Source organism: Phycomyces blakesleeanus, assembly GCF_001638985.1.
Source record: "Phycomyces blakesleeanus NRRL 1555(-) unplaced genomic scaffold PHYBLscaffold_35, whole genome shotgun sequence".
Lineage (NCBI taxonomy): Eukaryota > Fungi > Mucoromycota > Mucoromycetes > Mucorales > Phycomycetaceae > Phycomyces > Phycomyces blakesleeanus.
Genome location: NW_017265165.1, coordinates 215,738 through 235,886, shown reverse-complemented (window position 1 = coordinate 235,886; position 20,149 = coordinate 215,738). Strand labels below are relative to the sequence as shown.

General features: G+C 35.0%; 7 protein-coding genes across 7 annotated transcripts; 3 read left to right on the top strand and 4 right to left on the bottom strand.

The window, feature by feature from the left end:
- Nucleotides 1–561: 561 nt before the first annotated feature.
- PHYBLDRAFT_95550 (hypothetical protein) lies at nucleotides 562–714 on the top strand (the record flags this gene model as incomplete). Its single annotated transcript, XM_018443915.1, has 1 exon — nucleotides 562–714. A coding segment is annotated over one exon (153 nt), but the record flags the coding sequence as incomplete, so codon positions are not given.
- A 496-nt stretch (nucleotides 715–1,210) lies between these two features.
- PHYBLDRAFT_67430 (hypothetical protein) lies at nucleotides 1,211–1,834 on the top strand (the record flags this gene model as incomplete). Its single annotated transcript, XM_018441795.1, has 1 exon — nucleotides 1,211–1,834. One exon carries the CDS (start codon nucleotides 1,211–1,213, stop codon nucleotides 1,832–1,834), a length of 624 nt encoding a protein of 207 aa, XP_018284589.1.
- Nucleotides 1,835–5,360: 3,526 nt separating this feature from the next.
- On the bottom strand, nucleotides 5,361–7,008 carry PHYBLDRAFT_175099 (hypothetical protein; the record flags this gene model as incomplete). Its single annotated transcript, XM_018437407.1, has 5 exons — nucleotides 5,361–5,424; nucleotides 6,118–6,301; nucleotides 6,327–6,380; nucleotides 6,504–6,517; nucleotides 6,974–7,008. The coding sequence occupies 5 exons, from the start codon at nucleotides 7,006–7,008 to the stop codon at nucleotides 5,361–5,363; spliced, it is 351 nt and encodes a 116-aa protein (XP_018284588.1).
- Nucleotides 7,009–8,120: 1,112 nt separating this feature from the next.
- PHYBLDRAFT_22465 (hypothetical protein) lies at nucleotides 8,121–8,572 on the top strand (the record flags this gene model as incomplete). Its single annotated transcript, XM_018439783.1, has 3 exons — nucleotides 8,121–8,241; nucleotides 8,320–8,423; nucleotides 8,513–8,572. Coding segments are annotated over 3 exons (285 nt in total), but the record flags the coding sequence as incomplete, so codon positions are not given.
- A 1,747-nt stretch (nucleotides 8,573–10,319) lies between these two features.
- Nucleotides 10,320–11,227, bottom strand: PHYBLDRAFT_67428 (hypothetical protein; the record flags this gene model as incomplete). Its single annotated transcript, XM_018441794.1, has 3 exons — nucleotides 10,320–10,519; nucleotides 10,576–10,931; nucleotides 11,031–11,227. The coding sequence occupies 3 exons, from the start codon at nucleotides 11,225–11,227 to the stop codon at nucleotides 10,320–10,322; spliced, it is 753 nt and encodes a 250-aa protein (XP_018284586.1).
- Nucleotides 11,228–11,561: 334 nt separating this feature from the next.
- On the bottom strand, nucleotides 11,562–12,905 carry PHYBLDRAFT_175096 (hypothetical protein; the record flags this gene model as incomplete). The annotated part of the gene is made up of 4 exons (XM_018437406.1): nucleotides 11,562–11,793; nucleotides 12,020–12,025; nucleotides 12,277–12,324; nucleotides 12,796–12,905. 4 exons carry the CDS (start codon nucleotides 12,903–12,905, stop codon nucleotides 11,562–11,564), a joined length of 396 nt encoding a protein of 131 aa, XP_018284585.1.
- A 1,935-nt stretch (nucleotides 12,906–14,840) lies between these two features.
- PHYBLDRAFT_183841 (hypothetical protein) lies at nucleotides 14,841–19,112 on the bottom strand (the record flags this gene model as incomplete). Its single annotated transcript, XM_018438846.1, has 10 exons — nucleotides 19,089–19,112; nucleotides 17,058–17,136; nucleotides 16,928–16,975; nucleotides 16,774–16,866; nucleotides 16,622–16,692; nucleotides 16,477–16,546; nucleotides 16,320–16,392; nucleotides 16,168–16,242; nucleotides 15,236–15,297; nucleotides 14,841–15,019 (listed from the first exon to the last, which is right to left on the bottom strand). The coding sequence occupies exons 7-10, from the start codon at nucleotides 16,352–16,354 to the stop codon at nucleotides 14,841–14,843; spliced, it is 351 nt and encodes a 116-aa protein (XP_018284584.1). The 5' UTR covers nucleotides 16,355–16,392; nucleotides 16,477–16,546; nucleotides 16,622–16,692; nucleotides 16,774–16,866; nucleotides 16,928–16,975; nucleotides 17,058–17,136; nucleotides 19,089–19,112.
- Between the last annotated feature and the right edge of the window lie 1,037 nt (nucleotides 19,113–20,149).

Sequence of the window (20,149 nt, the reverse complement as noted above, 5' to 3'; positions counted from 1 at the left end):
CAAGTCAACCAAGTCAACCAAGGCAACCAAGACAACCAAGGCAACCAAGACAACCAAGACAACCAAGACAACCAAGACAACCAAGACAACCAAGACAACCAAGACAGCCAAGATAATCAAGATAATCAAGACACGAGTGTTGATTGTCCTAGTCCTGGTCCTAGTCCTAGTCCTAGTCCTAGTCTTAAGCTGAGCCATAATCCTGGCTCCAACACTACAGATCAGAGAACCCGACCGGTACGAAGCCCCGCCTTAAAAGTGGAGTGCATAATAGACAAGAATGGAGTTTCTTTCTGCGAAAGACTCAAGAAAGTCGTCTGTACGTCGGCCTACAACCAGCTGCTTTCCGAACCTCTGTTTGACTCGACTGGAATATTGAATGATGCAGTCACTAAGAACCGGGTTCCTATTGTCACAGAGCCGTTGTCGGCAGGAGAAAGGGAAGAGGACGGAGAGGAGAGCAAGATGGGTGCTGAGAAGAACCATTTCGATAGATTTGCGCAGACGATGTCGGCACGTTTAGAACATACATCTTATCAGGATTTCCAGTCCTCTACAAAGCTTGTCCCATGTTCCACCGCCTGGAAACGAATGTCATCCCACCCAAGATTCGAGGCATTTAATCTCGACGATCTATGTGATCAGTTGAAGAGAAAGGCCAAATGTTCTGAAAATGGGCCAGTCTTTGAAGAAGAAGAGATTGACATTGTGATAAAAATGATGGACAAGAATGAACCTAATTGATACTCTATGAACAATTCCTCCTTTTCTTCTTCGTCTTCTTCTTCTTCATACTACTCCTACTACTCTTCCTCCTCATCTTCTTTAACAAATATAAATATAAACACAATTCATTCTCTTTCTCTCGTGTGTGCGTGTGTGCGTGTTTGGTTATCTTGCAGAATCATTACTGATATAAAAGGTGTAGGGCTCCAATTGTGTGCACCCATCCTAATACATAAGCTTTCGGGTTTATTTTCTCCACTTGAAAATTACAATGGGGTGCCAAGGGTCTTCCTTACACTAACCATTTTCTCACTTTTCTCTCTCTCTCTCTCTCTTTCTTTTTTTTCTCTTTTTTCTATAATTTTTTTTTCTATTTCCTTTTTCTTTTTTTCTCTCGTTTTCAATTTTTCTCCCCCCCCCCCCTTTTTTTTTTCTTTTCTCTTTTGGCTTCTTCTTCAAAAGCTACTTAGTAAAAGTCTTAAGAATGATCCAGTCTCAACGAGTGTCTTACCCAACTTATGAAAATCAATATAGTCCAAAACGCCAAATACCCAATCAACATCATCCTCGGTCACAATCGCCACCACCCAAAAGACGCTCGAACCGAGCCAAACCGCTCTCGAACGATGATATACCTTTAGCATTTCTAGCATACAAGAGCAACCGACCGATGTCCTTGACATTAAGTCCTGCTCCAAGGCCTACTACAATTACTACCAGCACTAGTACTGGATTTAATTCCCCTCCAAGGAATGTTCCCTATAGACCTACCCTAAGTCCTCCTCTTCGACCAGCTGACCGCCCTCGTCTCACACCTTCTGGGCACACTTACAATGAACGACCCTCACGCAGACCAGTTTCATTTGCCTACAATCCAAACCACACTCCGACCAATAGTTTCTCGACTCCACGCCAGGCACCACAACCACCACCACCACCATCATCATCATCACCACCGCAGCCGTCCCAACCAAAACGATCCTTGACCGCACCCAACACACCACTTGTTCCCTCACCCAGTCAATCAACAAACAAGAAAAGGACCTCATTGGAAAAGGCAAAGAGTTGGCTTTCTTCACGCCGACAAGCCATAAAGTTACCCTTTTAAATATCATATATAAACTGTAATTACTATTACCACTACCGCTACTATTACTACTATTACTACTATTACTACTATTACTACTATTACTACTATTACTACTGTTACTACTGTTACTACTGTTACTACTGCTATTATTTGACCCGAGACTTATATATCTATGTATATAAATATTATATATATTTGTTGACTTTTTTTTTACATTCCGTATTCTTCCTACATTTATTTCTTGTTAATCTTTCTTTCTTACATAATAAAATAAAATAAAATTATAGGCTGTGAATATGGTATTAATATATATTATTCACAAGTATAAATTTTATAGATAATGTTTAATTTTTGATTAGAGAAAAGTCTTTATATAAATTACTTGATAAACAAAACAAAACAAAAAAATATAGAACGAGTTTCTGTAATGTCACCTTTATTAAACTATTATTTGCTGTGTACAAAAAATATTCACCATTCTTTTATTTTATTTTTATTTATCTCTTTATTCTAATTCCCTTTTTTTTTAATGGGCCATGTACCTGAACAAGATAGATTTACTTCTTTTCAAGACTTGCATTAATTTAACTAGTCGCTTTGTATATAGCATAACATAAGATCTCAAGGATGTTTTAATTACTCTCTATTCAAGACTTATTCACACGCTCTTTAGTCCGTCTATACATTTGAGTGCCAAGGACAATGCAATACATTTTAAATTATATCTATATCTATATGGCACACGTACTTGTTTTGTATGGCATAGTTCTGGTCTGTGCTACTAAATGGGTATAGCTGTGTATAGATCGTATAAAGATATTCTTGGTGGACAGAGACTTGATTAGACACCTTTATACACCAAAAGGGGACGTTACTCTGTCATGCATATCCACATCATGTAACTACACAGTTATCTGATGTGTACACCAGCTATTTTGTCAATATTGGCTGGGTGGCCCTGATCAGATGGAACTGTCACGGTTTGACAATTTCACGATTGTTTGTACATCTTTACTTTGATGTACACACACCTATATGTGTATATAATGATAGTTTAAATATCTTACATTAATGGCTAAGGTTTTTATCTTATTTTTATTATATGTATCCCCCCCCCCCCCCAAAAAAAAAAACTACTTGTACATGGTGTAATAATTTAGGATTAAGATTCTTTGTTTTTGCTTGAAAAGGACAAAAATGCCATATTTTTATTTTTATTTATTTATTTATTTCTTCATATGATAGATCTGTGGCTCAATAGTGACGGAGAGTGGGTGGGGGTCACTGTTCATTAATCGCAGGGCCCGTGCAGAAATCCCTGCAACATCAATTACCCACCTACACACCCAAATATCTTATATATACACAAACACATAAGATCAAGATTAACCAAAAAGAAAATACCTGGTTTATCTATTGAATTACAGAAACTTTAACCAACTGTTCACGGAAAAACTCACAAGTATCAGATCAGTCGATATAATCCAAAGCCAATGATTGGATTTCATTTAGCCGAATATTTTAAAACTATATATATATATATATACACTTACTTTCAACATGCTTTCTCATTTTTAGTCTAGAATGAATATAAAGACAAAGAGAAAGATGGAGCTATAAAGAGGACGGTAATCTTCAATTTTAGCCCACCAACGCTATTGCCTTTTGGTTTATTAGTATTTGACGTGTCGATTATCAATACATTTTCCCTTTTTTGTACCAAACTTTTGTACGTATAAATATGTATATACATATATACATATTAGGGGGAGGGATGTGTACCAAACAGAAACAATCTTATATAAAAAAACAAGGTTTATTTGTGTATTGGCGAAAAAATAAATGTAAAGTTTAAATCGAGATATAAAAAAAAATGTCATCTGATTTAAAATATCTATATATTTTGTCCCTAGGGAAATTCTTTGCACAGTTTTATATTATCACTGTTACTATCATTCTACTCTTACATATATTGCTTACAAACAAAGCAAAAGCCACAGTTCAAAGTATAAGCCGCAAGTATTTACACAAAGGATAGGCTAATCAATATCTTCTCAAGTCATTTACATACATATAAAAGCACACAGAATGAAATGTATTCCTATAAAGAAATCACCTCGAGCTTATACGATACAATTAGAAAAAGTCCAAAGATAAAAGTCACTCATATGAAAAGTATACCAGAAGAACGTGTTTACTATCACCGAACCCTTCAAGATAAGGCTAGTCATCTTTCGAATTTGAAGAGTCCAAAAAGACGAAATAAAAATATCAAGCACTGCAGTGCAACAGTTGTGTTGTTCATATTTTTATACCACAAACCATAATCTCTATAGACTCCATAAGATCTAAAATACCATCATTTACTAAAGTAGACATAATACTGTCTGCCCATGAAAAATCAAAATGTATGAGTTAGAGTACATACAGTGATGTTTATTTTGACAAGCTGTGTGCTTCTTAATGATAATATTTCATATCAATATACAAAGCTGGACCTACCGCTTTAATTGACATTGACCACGAAAGCAAAAAAAAAGGCTACGATTCGTATTATGTGTTACATATACTCCAGGTTTAATTAAACTTGGACTAATAATGTACAGCCATAGAAAGTAAAGAGAGAGAGAGAGAAAGAAAAAATAACCCTGATTTTATTTCTACAGATTCTGGTTTCAATGCAAGGATTGGCCAAAGAATAGTTCCTACTTGTGCACAAGCTATAAAAGAAAATCTCAGAAACAAGCTTTCTATGGGCTGGGAAGCCGCCGACCATTTTGATCTTTGACGCTCTACACATCTTGCTTTATATAGGGTACCAACTGAGGAAGAGCAAACCAAGATATCAGAAATTCTATTATTTTATATATAGAGAAGCTCAATATAATGAAGTATTGGACGAACAGTATCTGATACTAGTATTTTTTGTGGTTGTGCTCAAGGTTAAGGTCAAGGTCAAGGTCAAGGTCATGGTTGAGTGGGGTTTGATTTTTAGATATTTTTTTTTAAATTCAGAGAAAAAAAAAAAAAGAGTAAATCCAGGGAATTGGGTAAGATTTATTCTGTCAGAAATATTCCTGTACAGACCTCAATTCTTTTTTTTTTTTGAAAGATTCTCTTTTGATTCTTCACAATTAGTCAACTCATAATATAAGGCAAGAAGAACCAAAGTATATATATGTGTATGCATGTAGAATTCCACCGTACTATAGGTAGACCGTCTTTTAAGCGTTATTTATCGATCTCCTGAAACATTGGCTTTGAAAAACAAAAACAAAATCAGGACACACTTGGATTTTGGATATGCAATGCTTGATATATACTTAACTATAAATTGGAGTACTTTTGTACATATTTTCTGTGTGCATGTGCGTGGGGCATTTCTTCTATACTACCACTACCGCTGAGAAAGCATGAACCCCGGAGAAACCACATTTCCATGATGTGACTTCATACCAATTATCTCAGCAGAAAGAAGAGTAAGAACAAGAATATTTATACAGAAAAAAAAAAGTCAGAAAATGGGGTCTATTCGCGCAATGAACTAATCAACATATTCATCGTCAGATCTACCGATAGAAGCTAGAATTCTACTTGGCAGTGACGTACTAAAGGTAATAGATAATAGTCATCACCAAAGAAATTGTATTCCAGTGACTCTGGTTCTTTAGATCAAGAGATAATAAAATTTGCAGATCCAATCTATATTTTTTAGAGCCATCGGGTTACTTGTATAATAGAGTGATAGACGGTCGATAAAAATAATAATAATAATAATAATATGTAGATAGCCTATATCTCTAACCACTAGACTTTAATCTTTGAAAGATATAGTATTTGGTATCTAATGAAGTCTATTTACTTTTTTTTTCTTTGGTACATTCCTTGTTGAACTTACTCTTATTTTAAACCTTAGTATTCACAAGAGCGTACGAGTAAACAGACTCATTACTACAACAGACCAACCCAAAACTAGATCTCTATGCCAAACTTTCTTCTTTTGGGATTGCTTACCACAGTTTCTGTGGCTATTCTAATACAAATCTAAGCAGATTTCTTGCCTGAAAGCAATAGATCACAACAAACACAATTTCATTTAATGTTAAACCCTAATTCATGACACGTGCAATCGATAATTAGCTTGATTTTTCATCAATGGCTGTCTGACCATCAGTAAAGTCTTTTGTTCATATTAAAAAAATAATCCCTTGGTATTATTTCTATATCTAATATACATATAGTCATAGCTATCCATACAGTTTACTATGACTACTGCATATTTTTTGGTTGGTTTGGCTTACTATAGAAGCTTTGACAGAATTCTATAGAAGATGAGCCAATTCTCACACAAAGTCAGATTACTTGAGGCTGGGCCATTGTCATCATTCTCCAGAACATGCCGAAAAAGAAGAAGACGAAAACTAAAAACCTTATTGACAATTGATAACAATACTGTTGTTTCGGCTGCCCACTCCTTGCACTTTTCTTTTTGGTATTTTATTTTTTTTACTCAAGCACATAAAAGCCTTCATAATCAACAGACTGAATAAGCCATATAGCAAGCCTACATATATTCACGGGATAATTTGATTGGTTATGAATAAATAATAGTAATGTCTTTTTTTTTGAAGGTACATTCAAAGAAAACTACCAATAGAAGAGGCCTATTATTTAAATTATATCATACCTCTTGGGAGATTGCTGTACAGATCAATAGTGATAATAGTAATTTATATATTTTGAATATAATAGCTTTTCAGAAGCAATAGAGTATGTGATAGCCTATTATTAGACTAAACAGAATAAAACAAAACGAAACAAAACGAAACAAAATGAAAAGATTATTCTATATTAAGTAAATTACTCCAAAATACTCTTTTAATTAGACAAAAACAAAAACAAAAATAAAAATAAAAATGGATTTGAGCCATTTGAGTCTTTGAGGCGACAATTTCTATTCTCTCGTTTTGTTTTCTACTTGTAGAAAGACCACTGGGCTTAGGGAGGGGGAGTTGATCGGTGAGCCTCGTCTCTATGGGAACATATTTCAACGTAATTTTTCTAATTCTGTAGACTAAAACTCTCTTTTTTTTTTCAACTTCAAAAATAAAAATAAAAACCATTGCTAGGATTTAAGATCCAGTCAAAGAAATTCACCATTTAACCCAGGATTTGTGTCTCAAATGTAACATATTAGTTTTGCATTTCTTTAATCAATTGTCAATGGCCTGAGACTTATTCTCTGAGTTAATTCTTTGGGCAAGAGGGGTATGGTAAGTAAAGAAGTATGTGCTTTCTATTTATAAAAGACAGAAAGATCTACATAACAAGCTAATAATACATATCACAGTAGTTTTTTTTTTTTTTTGTAAGTGATGAATTCCCCGTAAGAAAGACTATTTCTAGGACTAGATACTTTTATTTCTCATCAAATTTTCGTTTTCAAAATAAGATGTGAGCTCCCAAAATAGCAGCCTGGAATTTATACATAGCAAATCGTAGGACAGGCTTTAAATTACGCGGGATGCAGCTTGAGATTATGTACTTTTTTTTTTCTTTTTTTTGAAACCGCCAAGACAGTAAGCCTCATGGTGGCCAAGGTCGGGCTACTAAAGTTGTGACACCACTAATCTCCATTTTAACGATCGGGCTTCAATAAATCCCACTGCAGATCCACTCATAAAACAGGACTAACTTTGTCTATACATAGGAAGGAATATAAATATAAAACTATATATAAATAAAAAATATATAAATATACATATAGATACATATAAAAAAAAAATTTGGAAGAGTATAAATATATAGCCAAATTTAGTCTTTATTTCTTTCACCTCTCCTCTCCTCAACTCACTTCTTTATTTTCATTTTTCTCTTCCCTTTATCCCCCATCCTATAACTTCCCCTTTACCGCCCTCTTACTCGATGCATCTTTCGTCCTCCATCAAACTAGCTGTTGCTGGCATTGCTGCCGGTGCTTCTCTCCTTATTCCCGGTGTCTATGCTCAAGAGACATCACAGACCACAACTACTGATCCATTTACTGTGGTTGTTAACAGCGAGCAAGACTTCTGTTTCTTCTTGCCCCCTCAACCTGGACTCGTCGTAGCAGTTAACGAGGACAACGGTATCGCCTTCTGCACCAACACATCTGAAGTTGCAAACTCTTTACCTTTCCCCGAAGGTAATACATCAATTTATTTATTTTAATTTCTTTTTATACAAAAAAAAAGAATATATAAATAAAATACGTACCAATCCCAAAATAAACGATCATTAATTAACACCCAATTACTATGACTTAGGCTTCATCACAACCGCTCATTATACCTCCAACGATACTTATGTACAGGTCACTGGTTTCTTTGACCGTACCAAGTATGATCTCTTGGAAACAGATGGTGGTGGACAGTATGATGCTCATGGTAATATACATATAAATACATATAATATGCGTACAAGTCATTTATCTAATTTAATAATCGTCTTTTTTTTGTTGCTAGGCAACCACAAGCCCGTAGGTGCTATGTGCAAAGGTTACCCCCACTTTGTCAACTTGGTTGAACCCAGTGACAACCGTTTCTGTATTAGATGCTGTGAGAATGAGGTATGTAGAAAAAAAATTATTATTTATGAATGTTTATATATATTAATTTCAAATCTCTCTCCCTCTCCCTTAACAACAAAAACATAAAGGATGATTGTAACACTGGTCGATCGGAATACGGCTGTTTACGCGTAGTTCCCGGTGACTATACACTCGGATCCTATAACCAGACAACCGCAGATGCCTCTACTAGCGTTACAACCGATGACTCGACCGATACATCTTCAGATGACACAACCGATTCTTCATCGGATGATACTACTGACAGCACTGACACCACCGACAGCACTGATAGTACTGATAGCAGTGACAGTACTGACTCAACCGACGACGGAGAGTACCAGGAAAGTGCAACCGGAAACACTTCTTTTGATAACGTCCTGTCAGATATTGACAGCGTAGATAACACAACCTCTACAACCGCCCCTAGCACTAGCAGTGCCGCTGATACTACTGATACTACTGACACAACCAATCCTACTACTTCCACTTCCGCCAATTCCACTTCTACTATTCTTGACGAATTCCCCGCTGAGATCGATTACATTGATGCTCAGCTGGCAAACAACCAGACATACGATCTTAATGACATTGAAGCTCATTGGGCTGCATTCACCGATAAACTTTCAGCAGAATACCCTGAGTCTGTCGCACAGCTTTCTGGCCTCAAGAAAATCACTGAGAGTTACACCACTGCCGACGAATGGAAGCTCTTCACATCTGCCATTAGAGAGAAGATCGACAGCTTGAACGGAACTCAGGAGGACTCTACTGACTCTACTGACTCTACTGACTCTGCCGATTCTACTGACTCTGCCGATTCTACTGACTCTGCCGATTCTACTGACTCTGCCGATTCTACTGACTCTGCCGATTCTACTGACTCTGCCGATTCTACTGACTCTGCCGATTCTACCGACTCTGCCGATTCTACCGACTCTGCCGATTCTACCGACTCTGCTGACTCCACTGACTCTGCTGACTCCACTGACTTTGCTGACTCCACTGACTCTGCTGACTCCACTGACTCTGCTGACTCCACTGACTCTACCAGCTCTACTGATGATTCCACTGAGCTTCCTAGCCAAGTATCTGAAGATCTCCCCCAATCTGAAACTAGTTCTTCTCCCGAGTACATGGCTAGTTGGTAGTTTGTTTTTAATTAAAACAAATTGTAAAATATAAAGCACTTTAATGACTTTGCACCACCTGTATAAGTAAATAAATAATAAACACTGTCTTTTTTTTAATATCAGTAATCTTATTCACATTGTATTGTATTGTTTTTTTTAAGCACAATACGTATATGTATACCTATGACTAGGAGCAGATATATGTGCATGTATACGTGTGCTGAGAAAGATGATAAAAATTATCTTGGGAAAATAAGGGTCTAAGAGAGAGAGAGATTATAAAGGGAATTGGGCCGCATGTTATATTGATACACATTAATGATCGGATTATGGTTGGATTTAGCGTGGTAAGTATTACCCTAATTGTATATTGTTTTGCTATACAAAGACATAATGTATTTGAATTACGAGAGCCCGGAAAGCAGCATTTAGGCTAGCTAACAATTTTGTGTTAAAGACTGATAGAACATTCATAATGTTACTTAATACTAACTCTAAATTATCACGCCGAATGGATTAGATCATAGATCTATTCCATCTTCTTGTTTAAAAAAGATATAAACACCATGACCTCAACTCTTATACGATACCCAGCTTATAACAAAGCCATAATTATTTTAAAATATCTACTGTTTTATTACTCATAAATTAGATAAGGTATGTAAATTAATTTCCAAAGAAACCATACGTTCGTTTGCAACTCTTTCGTGAGTCCACAAACACATGCAGAAGGCTAATACTAATAGACTTGGTTACTCTTTCTTTAACAAGCGAGGGAGAAAGGCTCAGCTTGCAGTGAGCTCAGAAAGCACTGGTTATCTGAACTAGTAAGTCGCATGATTTGAAGGCACCAAAAGGTAGATATATCATTCAATGATTGTGGAAACTTTGTCTTGCCAAGCTCAGTCATTGTGTATATGATGGGATAGTCCAATCGAGTCATATAGAAAGTGATAGAAAAGCCTGTAGAAGGTCAACATAGGAAATTATTTATAGGAGCCATAACAAAACCTGCATACCATGAATACGAAAGCTAATTGAGGCCTCCAAATGGGGATTGTCTATGGATCCTTTTGTCAAATGGGCCAGACGCAAGAAATCCCCACATAGGGTTGCTTTATCGCATTTTGGCTTGGAATTTTTCACTTCACCAAATCCGGGATTGGCACCAAAATTCAGTTGGTCAATCAGCGTTATTGATGTTTCAAGTTGGATAAGATTGACTTTGGCATGTTTATTTAACCATCGTAAAAGTGTGCTTCTTTCATTGTCAGAGAAATTGGCGGGCAAGAAAGAGTCAAAATACGTGTCCCAAAGTTTTGACTCGGAGATGTCAGCACTATCTGCGATAGGATTCCTTGGTAGCTTGTCAATCCTTCAGAAAGAAAATCAACATTAGCATCAATCAATATATAAGAGCTATCAATAGTACTTATAGCATAAAATGTCTATTATAACTCTGTGCTTTTCATACGTCAGAGAGCTGGATAGCAGCATGAGATCCGTGGGTACTTTATATATACTTTGACTGTTATTTGCCAGCTGCTTTAATACTAGGTTCAGCCGCATCAACTCGCCACGAGTAAACTCTAGAGACAAGTCGGTTGACCTTTGTATTTGTTCATCGAGGACATGCTCGATATGATCGTTAGTGAATATTATTCTCATCATTTGGTTGGGTTGTAAAGGCTTCAGAACATGTATGTTATTTAAGGTAACTAACTCTTGTGTATGGCTCTCAAGTGAAATCCAACTTTCACATTTAATAATATGCTTGATACTTTGACGATGTTGAGCGAACAGGGTTGTTAGGTTAATACAATTTTCAATAACCCAAGGCACTACCGTTGTATCTTCTTCAGCTTCTTTCGTCTCCGGCTTTGTTTTGATACTCCTCTTCGTGATTATCAGCTGGCTCACCAGTCATTTCTTGGCTTAGATTTTTATTATGACGGTTCTCTATAGCTCTTATCTCGTTAACCTCTGATCTGATTACATCCTGGACCTATTCGGCACCTTCAATGTGGAAGGTTGATAAAGTCTCCTTTTCGATCTTATGTAGCCAATATCTAGTATTCCCCTTTGACTTAATCCACTGGCTGTACTCTTTTCTAATATTTGTAATGTTTTTAACACCCTTCAGTTCATTATCAATGATACTCTTGTATCTTCTGGAGATTTTTTGCATTGAATTATAGTTGTGGCCAAATTCACCGTAAAATCTTTTGGTTGTGAAGCTTGATGTATTTGAAAGGTACTATTGAGTGTCTTCTGGAAGAAACTTGTCATTGTTTTCGAGCTTTAAGCCCTTAGAGCTTCTTGGTCTTGCCATAACTAGCAAAATTGAGACAAATGGGGCTATTATTCAATTCTTGCGGTTGAAGTAAGACTTTATTATAAAGAACATAAAAACCACCTTGAGCGGGGTAAACAGGAGTTCGGTATAAATTTGACAAAACTTACCAAAAACTTAATTGGTGATTATCAGAGTTAAATTAACAGTAATTTTAGGTGGGCGACGTTTCCTGGTGGTATATGACATTTTGATTCTACCAGACCACAAATCGTATTTTTTTGCCGGCATGGAATAGCTCTATCTGGCCCCTAAGGATCAACTATTATTATAAGAATTAATACCCATTAGGATACAAAATAATCATAGAAATCTTCTTTTGTGCTTTGGAAAAATTAAAATTAAAGCGTGAGCAGGGATCGCTTACTAGTCGGTGCTTTCACACTGGGTTTGGATTTTTACTTTAATGTCAAACCTTGGGAAATTTTCAGGTAGTATAGGTACAATAGGTGAAAGGAAAAGAAAGAAATCTTATCCGTAAGAAGGCTAATAAGTAGTAAAATCTCCAACAAGATTGCGTCACGCTTTAACGGCAATAGCTCCTTATAATATACTGCATAACTGCCTCTTGATATAGTACATCTGTGACTCATTATTCTTTCCTTATTGTCAAGTCTAAATTTAGGGCGCAAACGGTTATTAATTGAATATGCCGGGTTTGTTTTTTACATGAGACAATGTTTCATTATTAAATTTCCCAAAACCAGGTGATACACTCTAAAAAAAAGAGGTAGGCTGGAGAGAGATTGATGAACACGCAAAGTGTGGGGACAAAGTAGAAAGCTAATGAGTACAATGAATATATTTGGTGTGGACAGACTAAAAAAGTTCAAAAAAAGGACAAAATGTTTTAAACGGCTCTGATTGGTTAGTCTTCTTCCATTACCACTTGGATTGCAAATTAGAGCATGTTTTTGAGTGAAAATAGATATCATAGAAAGCAAGGTCTAGAAAAACTATCAATAAAAGGTTCCCCCTTAATGACAGGGAAGGCATTATAAGCACAGTTTTGCCTTACAGGGGGTTTCAACAGTTTTGAGGGTTTGACTGTTGGATGTGACGGTAGTCTAATTCGAAAAATGATTGGCTGTAATGAATCTCCAAAAAATGAAAATTGAGGATCCAAGCATCGAAAAAAAAAAGGTTAGATATTCCAATGCCGTGACTTGGCCAAAATTTACAAAATTTTGCTTTTATATGAACTTTGCCATCAATAATACATAAAGTACAAAGTCCAGAACAAGACATAATCAATCTATGTAAGAGTTTCTATCTTAATACAAAATTATAAAAGTCCAGCTTACTTGTGGGGAATTTGGGCATGGGCACTATAGTTATGAGTATTCTAATCAAGCGTATTGTACATATGAATTTTGACGTATATGAGAGAAAACATATCAACCAAGAGACATTAATGGTATTCAAAAGTTTTTTTTTTCGATATCGCTTGTTATTGAATAGTTCTTAAACTACCACTAAATTCAACAGTCAAGCATCTAAAGCTGGTGAAAACCCCTATAAGGTAAGGTTCTTTGGATTGAGAATCTAACATATTATCAGATAATGCTATAATAGTACATATTTTATGAGAGAAGCATAGTTTTACAATCTGGGCATATTTCATCTTATTTCTGAATCATTATTATTTACATTTGAAAAGGTGATACAGGCAGTATTGAGTTATATGGTGAAATGGTCCAAACGGTTAAAAGAAAAAAGAGAATAGATATCGATCTCCTCTATCATATCCTTGGCCCAAATCTTGGCATCTAGCAGCTTGTTCTCTCGAGAAAGATAAAAAAGAAAAAAAAAGTGCTGTGTAAGGATGGTCTTTATTGATTTAATCTTTCGATGTTTATGTGGATATTTTGATAATTAGTAGGACATTGCTAAGCTATTACCAAGCTGTTGGGATAAACTATGCTTCTTTGGATAATTAATGATGAATAAGAGAGAGAAATAGAAATAGATGAATATTGTAGGGGCTGATTGTTACAATCTTTGTGTTTTTCAATTGGTTTCTTTACTAGCTATAAGAAATATATTCTTCTTGCGGCCACGACTTGAGCAATCTGTTTACGTAATTGATACAAAAAAATATTTAGAAAGATATGATATGTTTGGGTCAGCTGGAAGTTCGAAGACACACGGAATTAATTAATGCACTAATGAAGATTCTTCTATTTATGTGAGCTCTCAATGAAGATAGAGACAGCGAATCTATTTGCTAAGAAGATAATGATCCCTGTCAAAAGTTTAATGTTGGATAAGAGTGAAAGAAATGATATAATTTTATAGTAATAGTAAGGCTGCCAAGTAGTCCAGATTCTAGCTTTATGGAGATATCATAAGAATATTCCATCAGAAGAGTGAAAAAGAAAAAAGAGGTTAATCTTCAAAAACTTTTAACGAGGTGGCGGTTATTACCTATATGGAATAAAACAATACTCGGACTGGTGTTTATAATATTAAGTGCATGTTAATGCCTAATTGCTTGTCAATGCCTAATTGCGTGGCAATGCCTAATTGAATGTCAATGCTTAATTGCATACATGAGATGAGAAAGGTTAATGAAAGGTCATAAAACTATTGATTTTCTTTAAAGAAAAACTATACCTTTGTATTTATATGTTTTCAGGCATGAGTTGTCAAGTGAAAGAAGATCGGCTAAACCAAGAATGCTAAAGAAGTTGTATTATTGATTTATTAGAACTTAATAAGTATGATGCCCATTGTTGATACGTGTCTATACATATACATACCTTGCTTGTAAAAGAAAATTCGACCTGATTTTAATACTGAATATCGTATTAAAATATTAATTTATATACTTTTAAAGTATATCCGATAAATCCCAAAAGTAAAAATAAAGATTTTTTTGTCAAGACCTGCGCTTGAAGGCCGATCCACTCAAGTTTACACCCAAGCTTCTCAACAACCTTCATTCCTGCCTACTCGGCATGGCATCAAATTTACCATGACGGCAAAGTATCGGTGAAATGCTTTAATGCCAAACTGCTCGGGACAGGTGTCTGAGACACCCAAGTGAACAGCATAGCATTTACTTAGGCACCTTAACTTTGCTTCGGGTTCGTCCCTCATGTCCAGTTCTGTTTACCAGAGCGTGGGTTACAAGTATCAAAGTCTAAGCAATGAGGGACTTGAAAAGCACAGGGATCATTTCAACAGGAAGCAGTAAAATACAGGCGATTGTACTGGGTAATCTGTCGATTCTGCTGGGAATCTACCTGTATTACCTCACGTCCAGGTGCTCAACGAATTTAAAAAACTCTACGCATCCAGGTGATACACCCTTATACTTGCACCTTTCTGTGACAATCTTGACATGCCCCAAAGGACAAAATCTGGAGAGCCAATATCCAACGTCCTAAGAAAATAGCATAAAGCTACCTCTGCGTTCCTCAGTCTTCTCCATGTTATGTGCCGCACAACACAGAAAAAACTGACGTGGATTTCATCCGGCTTTCGCCTTCATATGAGTGGCTCAGGAAGGTCTTTAACGTCCAGTATGCTCTACACTAAGAGCTACTTTCCCTTACGGTACTTGTGTTCAGTTGGTTTTTTATAAGTATATTTAGCCTTCGATGAAACTTTTCACCAGGATTAGGGAGTTTGTAAAACAACCCGACTCATCGGAAGCTACTTAACACAAAGACAAGAACTCAAGACAAGGTGAGGGGATTGCACCCTCCAGTAACCTTTTCCAGGGAGTGAAGGCTACTGACTTGTTGGTATGTCTGGAAAAGCAGTTCACTAGTTCACAATCCAGAGCAGTCAAAAGACTACTCCGGTTCAAACATTGGAGCTTCTCCATCTCAAACAATAAAGTCCAAGACGGAATCCCTTTTGGTTTCTTTTCCACTGCAGTAAATGCAGGTAGAATCGCTCAAAGTACGGACCAATTTTAGGCCATGGTACCTTGAGCGAACTCAATGACTAGACGCCAAAGAGTGCAGTGCGTTCAATAAAAAAACCAGCATCTCATATTAAGACAAGCCTTATAAATAAGGCGTCTACAATGAGCGAGTTGGAAAAGAGCCCGGAGACTCACTGTTAAAGACCATGATATACACATTTTGCATGAAAATGTTTACGTATATTCCTTTTGATATATCGTGACCGATAGAATACGAGGTACTCAGTGACCACTCCAAGAGTAGAGATATAAATAAAAATCGAGTATAAGGTTAATATACTTATTGTGTCAAAGTGTGTGCGCGTGTGCGCGTTTACTTACCTAGCTGTTAACTGCGAAGGGTGTAAAATACTGAGCTGGTTCTCGGTACACCTCTCCATAAGCATACTTTGAACACTATCAAGAGAATAAAGTAATATAAAAGTATAAAGTGAGTATGTTAATTGAGTCAAAGTATGTATATATTGACTTACCACTCAGTGGACCATACATGGTATGAAGGCACCATCAAAAGAATGGTGGTTAACAGCTAAACAGAACTAGAAACTGCAATAGAAAAAAAGAAAACATCAAATCATAGTTAGCGTGTTGATCGTGTCAAAGTATGTGTGTATGTACGCGTTTACTTACCTAGTAAACAGCAGCGGAGGGCTTGAAAAGTACTTGTGCTAAAAAGCAAGACGGGACGGGACACTGGACACTGTGATAAAATAAAAGAAATGTCGAATCATAGTTAGTGTATTGATCGTGTCAGAGCGTGTGTGTGTTTGCTTACCTAGCAGATAACTGCGTAGGGTTTAAAAAAGTACTTGTGCTTAAAAGCAAAACGGCACTGGACACTGGACACTGTGATGAAAGAAAGAAAACATCAAATCATAGTTAGTGTGGTGATCGTGTCAAAGCATCTGTGTGTGTGTATTTACTTACCTGGTACATGAACTTGACGTGAAGGACCTCTCCGTGGCTACAGTGGAATGGAAGCTGGGCATAGAAGACAAAAAAAACATACGCAAGAAAACACTGTACTGTAGTTAGTATATTGACCGTGTCAAAATTTGTATGTGTCTGTATAATACTTTACCTGCTATTAGACTGGACATCATTTTTGGAACTTAGCTAGAAACCGTGTCTGGGGTGCGTTTTCATAATAAATATCAGTATGCACCTTATACGGATAGAAGGATATAGGCATTTAAAGACAATTTTCTTACCGTGTCGGAAACCAAGGACCACCGAAAGGAAACCAGGAGGAAGAGGAGGGATAACAGGAAATTGAGAATTGTATCGATTCTTGTATGAAAAAAAATGGGGATGGCGCAGCACGGAAGGCGTAAAATGCCTATTTTGAATAAATCAAAACAAATTCATATGAAAATTAAATAGTTTCATGTTTTCAGTAAAAGCTCCATGTTTTTTATCGCATATTTTTATTGCGTATTTTTTATCGCATATTTCTATCAAGGACCTATTGGTATTATCTAATAGATACATTGAATAGTACCAACACTGAATACATTTGAGTATTATCTTGTTTTAGATAACATTTATATTTCTTTGGGGAATATATTTCTATATCTTTATGTTCACACTACTGATAATTATTATTATTATTATTATTATTATTTTAAAAAAAAATACCAAGTAAATAAAGAAATTCTCCTTAACATTATAATCACACTTTGTTTTCTTTCGCTTCACAAAGTATCCTGAAAGTCATATAAGTAGATAAGAACTACTATTAAGAAAATAATAGCATGTATTTATTAAGCTATTTTTTTTCTATTTAGGCTATTCAGTTTTACATACATATGCAATATCTCTTGTGAACTACAAACATAATACTCTTTCTTACTCTTGATCAATAAAAACATTGTTATTATAATGTATATTCACATATCCTCGCTAGCATGACTTATTCTTTACATAATTATGTCTAGAGCCAAAATTTTAATTATATAAATGTATTAGTAAAGTTATAGATAAATAATAAAGCTGTTAAACCTTTCTTTCGGACACTGTAGTATGTATATACTGTTACAGTTTATATTGCTTTGAAATCATATTAAAATCATTAAAAAAATTATTTAAAGGATTATTGTAGATATTTTACAGCTACTGTAGATCTCTAATAGTATGCATTCATACTCTTTCTTTTCTCTTTCTCTCTGATAAAGACATTACTCTTTGATACAGAGTCTAGTTGGCGAGTTCTTTTTTTTTCTTTACTCGACCCTTCTGCTTTTACATTATTTTCAATGTACAATATCTATAACTATTTTAACAAAAAAAATGTAATGATGCTTATACCCTATCAAACTAGCTACATATTTTGAATTATATTTAATGCTGATATAGCCCATCTAATAAAATCAGAACAATAATATGTTTTCTAAGATCAAAGCACAGAATACAACAGGTAAGAATCCCTCCATATCTCCATATGTATATACTTTTATTATTCTTCTCTCGTCTTTTACTTGCTGTTTTACTTTTGTGCACTTTTCTTGATAAATCATCAAGACTAATCATATAATATCAATAGGAACAGCAGCAGCAGCACCAACTAAATCACCAATATCAACAAGTCTTCTGATTAGTTTCCAATATTTTCTTAATTTTTTTTCTGAAATGCATATATTCAATTAAACGAGTTTAAGTTAAACGAGAACGAAAGAGAAAAAAAAATAGTAGACAATTGGAACTTTGATTTAAATCTTTGATTCATGATAAACAATAAATGAGAAGAATCAAAATAAAAATGTAAAATAGAGTGAGTGACACGTTGCGTGTATATTCACATTTTCGGCTGGCCCAAACATATCCCATATCTCTAAATCTTTTCGTATCAATTATGTAAACCAATTGATTAAGTAATGATCTTGGGAAGAGCATGATTGTTACAACTGGCGCAGCAATCAATTGAAAATCATAAGGATTGTAACAATGAACCCCAACAATGACTATCTACCTCTATTTCTCTCTCTTATTTTTTTATGAAGTATAGTTTATCCCAATCTCTTAGTAATAGCTTACTAATTATACTATTTTATTTATTATCGAAATATCTATATAAACATTGAAAGATGAAAGCAATAAAGAACATCCTTACACATCACTTCTATTTTCTTTTGATCTTTCTCAAGAGAACAAGCTGCCAATTGCCAATATTAGGGCTAAGGAGTTGTTAGAGGAGATTGATACATATTCCTTTTTTCTATTAATTGTTTGGGTCACTTCTTTACACAATCCAACACAGCCCGTCTCATGAGAAAGAGAAATATAATTTCTAGCCAAAATTTTACATGGATTCAATATATTAAGTACTCCTGCGAAATAAAGACAGAACTGTATATCTTTTAACTACTATCTTATCTTTTCTTATAGTCTGTACTTCTTGTATATAAATATTATCTTTGTTGCTGTAAATATATTGAATATTGCAGATGCACTTAATACTATTGCCCTATTTATATGCTATTCTTAATATATTTTACATATTGTCAAGAACAAACAAAAAATTGCTGGAAATTGTTCTCCAGTAAGACTTTTGAGCAGAAAAAAGAACGCCATTAAAAACATGATAGTAGTCAATATTTGGCGAGAAACGGAGGTCACAGAAATATAATGTCAAATGATTCCAGATAAATTAGTAGGAAAGTAGTGGGACGTGCTATGTATGTTGGTGTGGCGTAAGAAGTTTGTAAAAAAAACATTTAGAAAAGGAAAAAGGGGATTATCAGATAAACATTCATAGACTTTGTAGCAAATAAAAGTGTTCTTTAGATGAATACTCAGAGAAAAGAAAGAAAAAGAAAATATAGGTGTGTAAAAGTTGCTTTTTATTGAGTTGATTTATTTGGGAATATATAGTTTTTCTGAGTTATGCTAATAGCAGGTTATTGAGAAAATTTAATAGTTTCGATCATAATAATTGTATTGGTAATTGAATACGGGTACTTGTCCGAAACCAACAGTGCCACAAGCTTGTCTATAAATACTTAGGCTCTATCAGTATAAGATATTAAATTGATTTAAAGTACATAATCTATACAAGCCTTGAAATATTGTTAAAATGTAAATACTATACTCCAAGTCTTAATATCTTAAGATAACTTTAAATGTAAATATTTCAGTAAACTGCTGAAGTTGATCTTACTGACTGTATTATTATATTATCTGTTAATGTATATATATTTAACCATTAAAAAAATAAAAGTAATATAGACTATCCTAACACATCTCTCTATTTATTTTCTTATTATTTTCAAGAGAATAGACTGATATCCACAATATATAGGCTAAC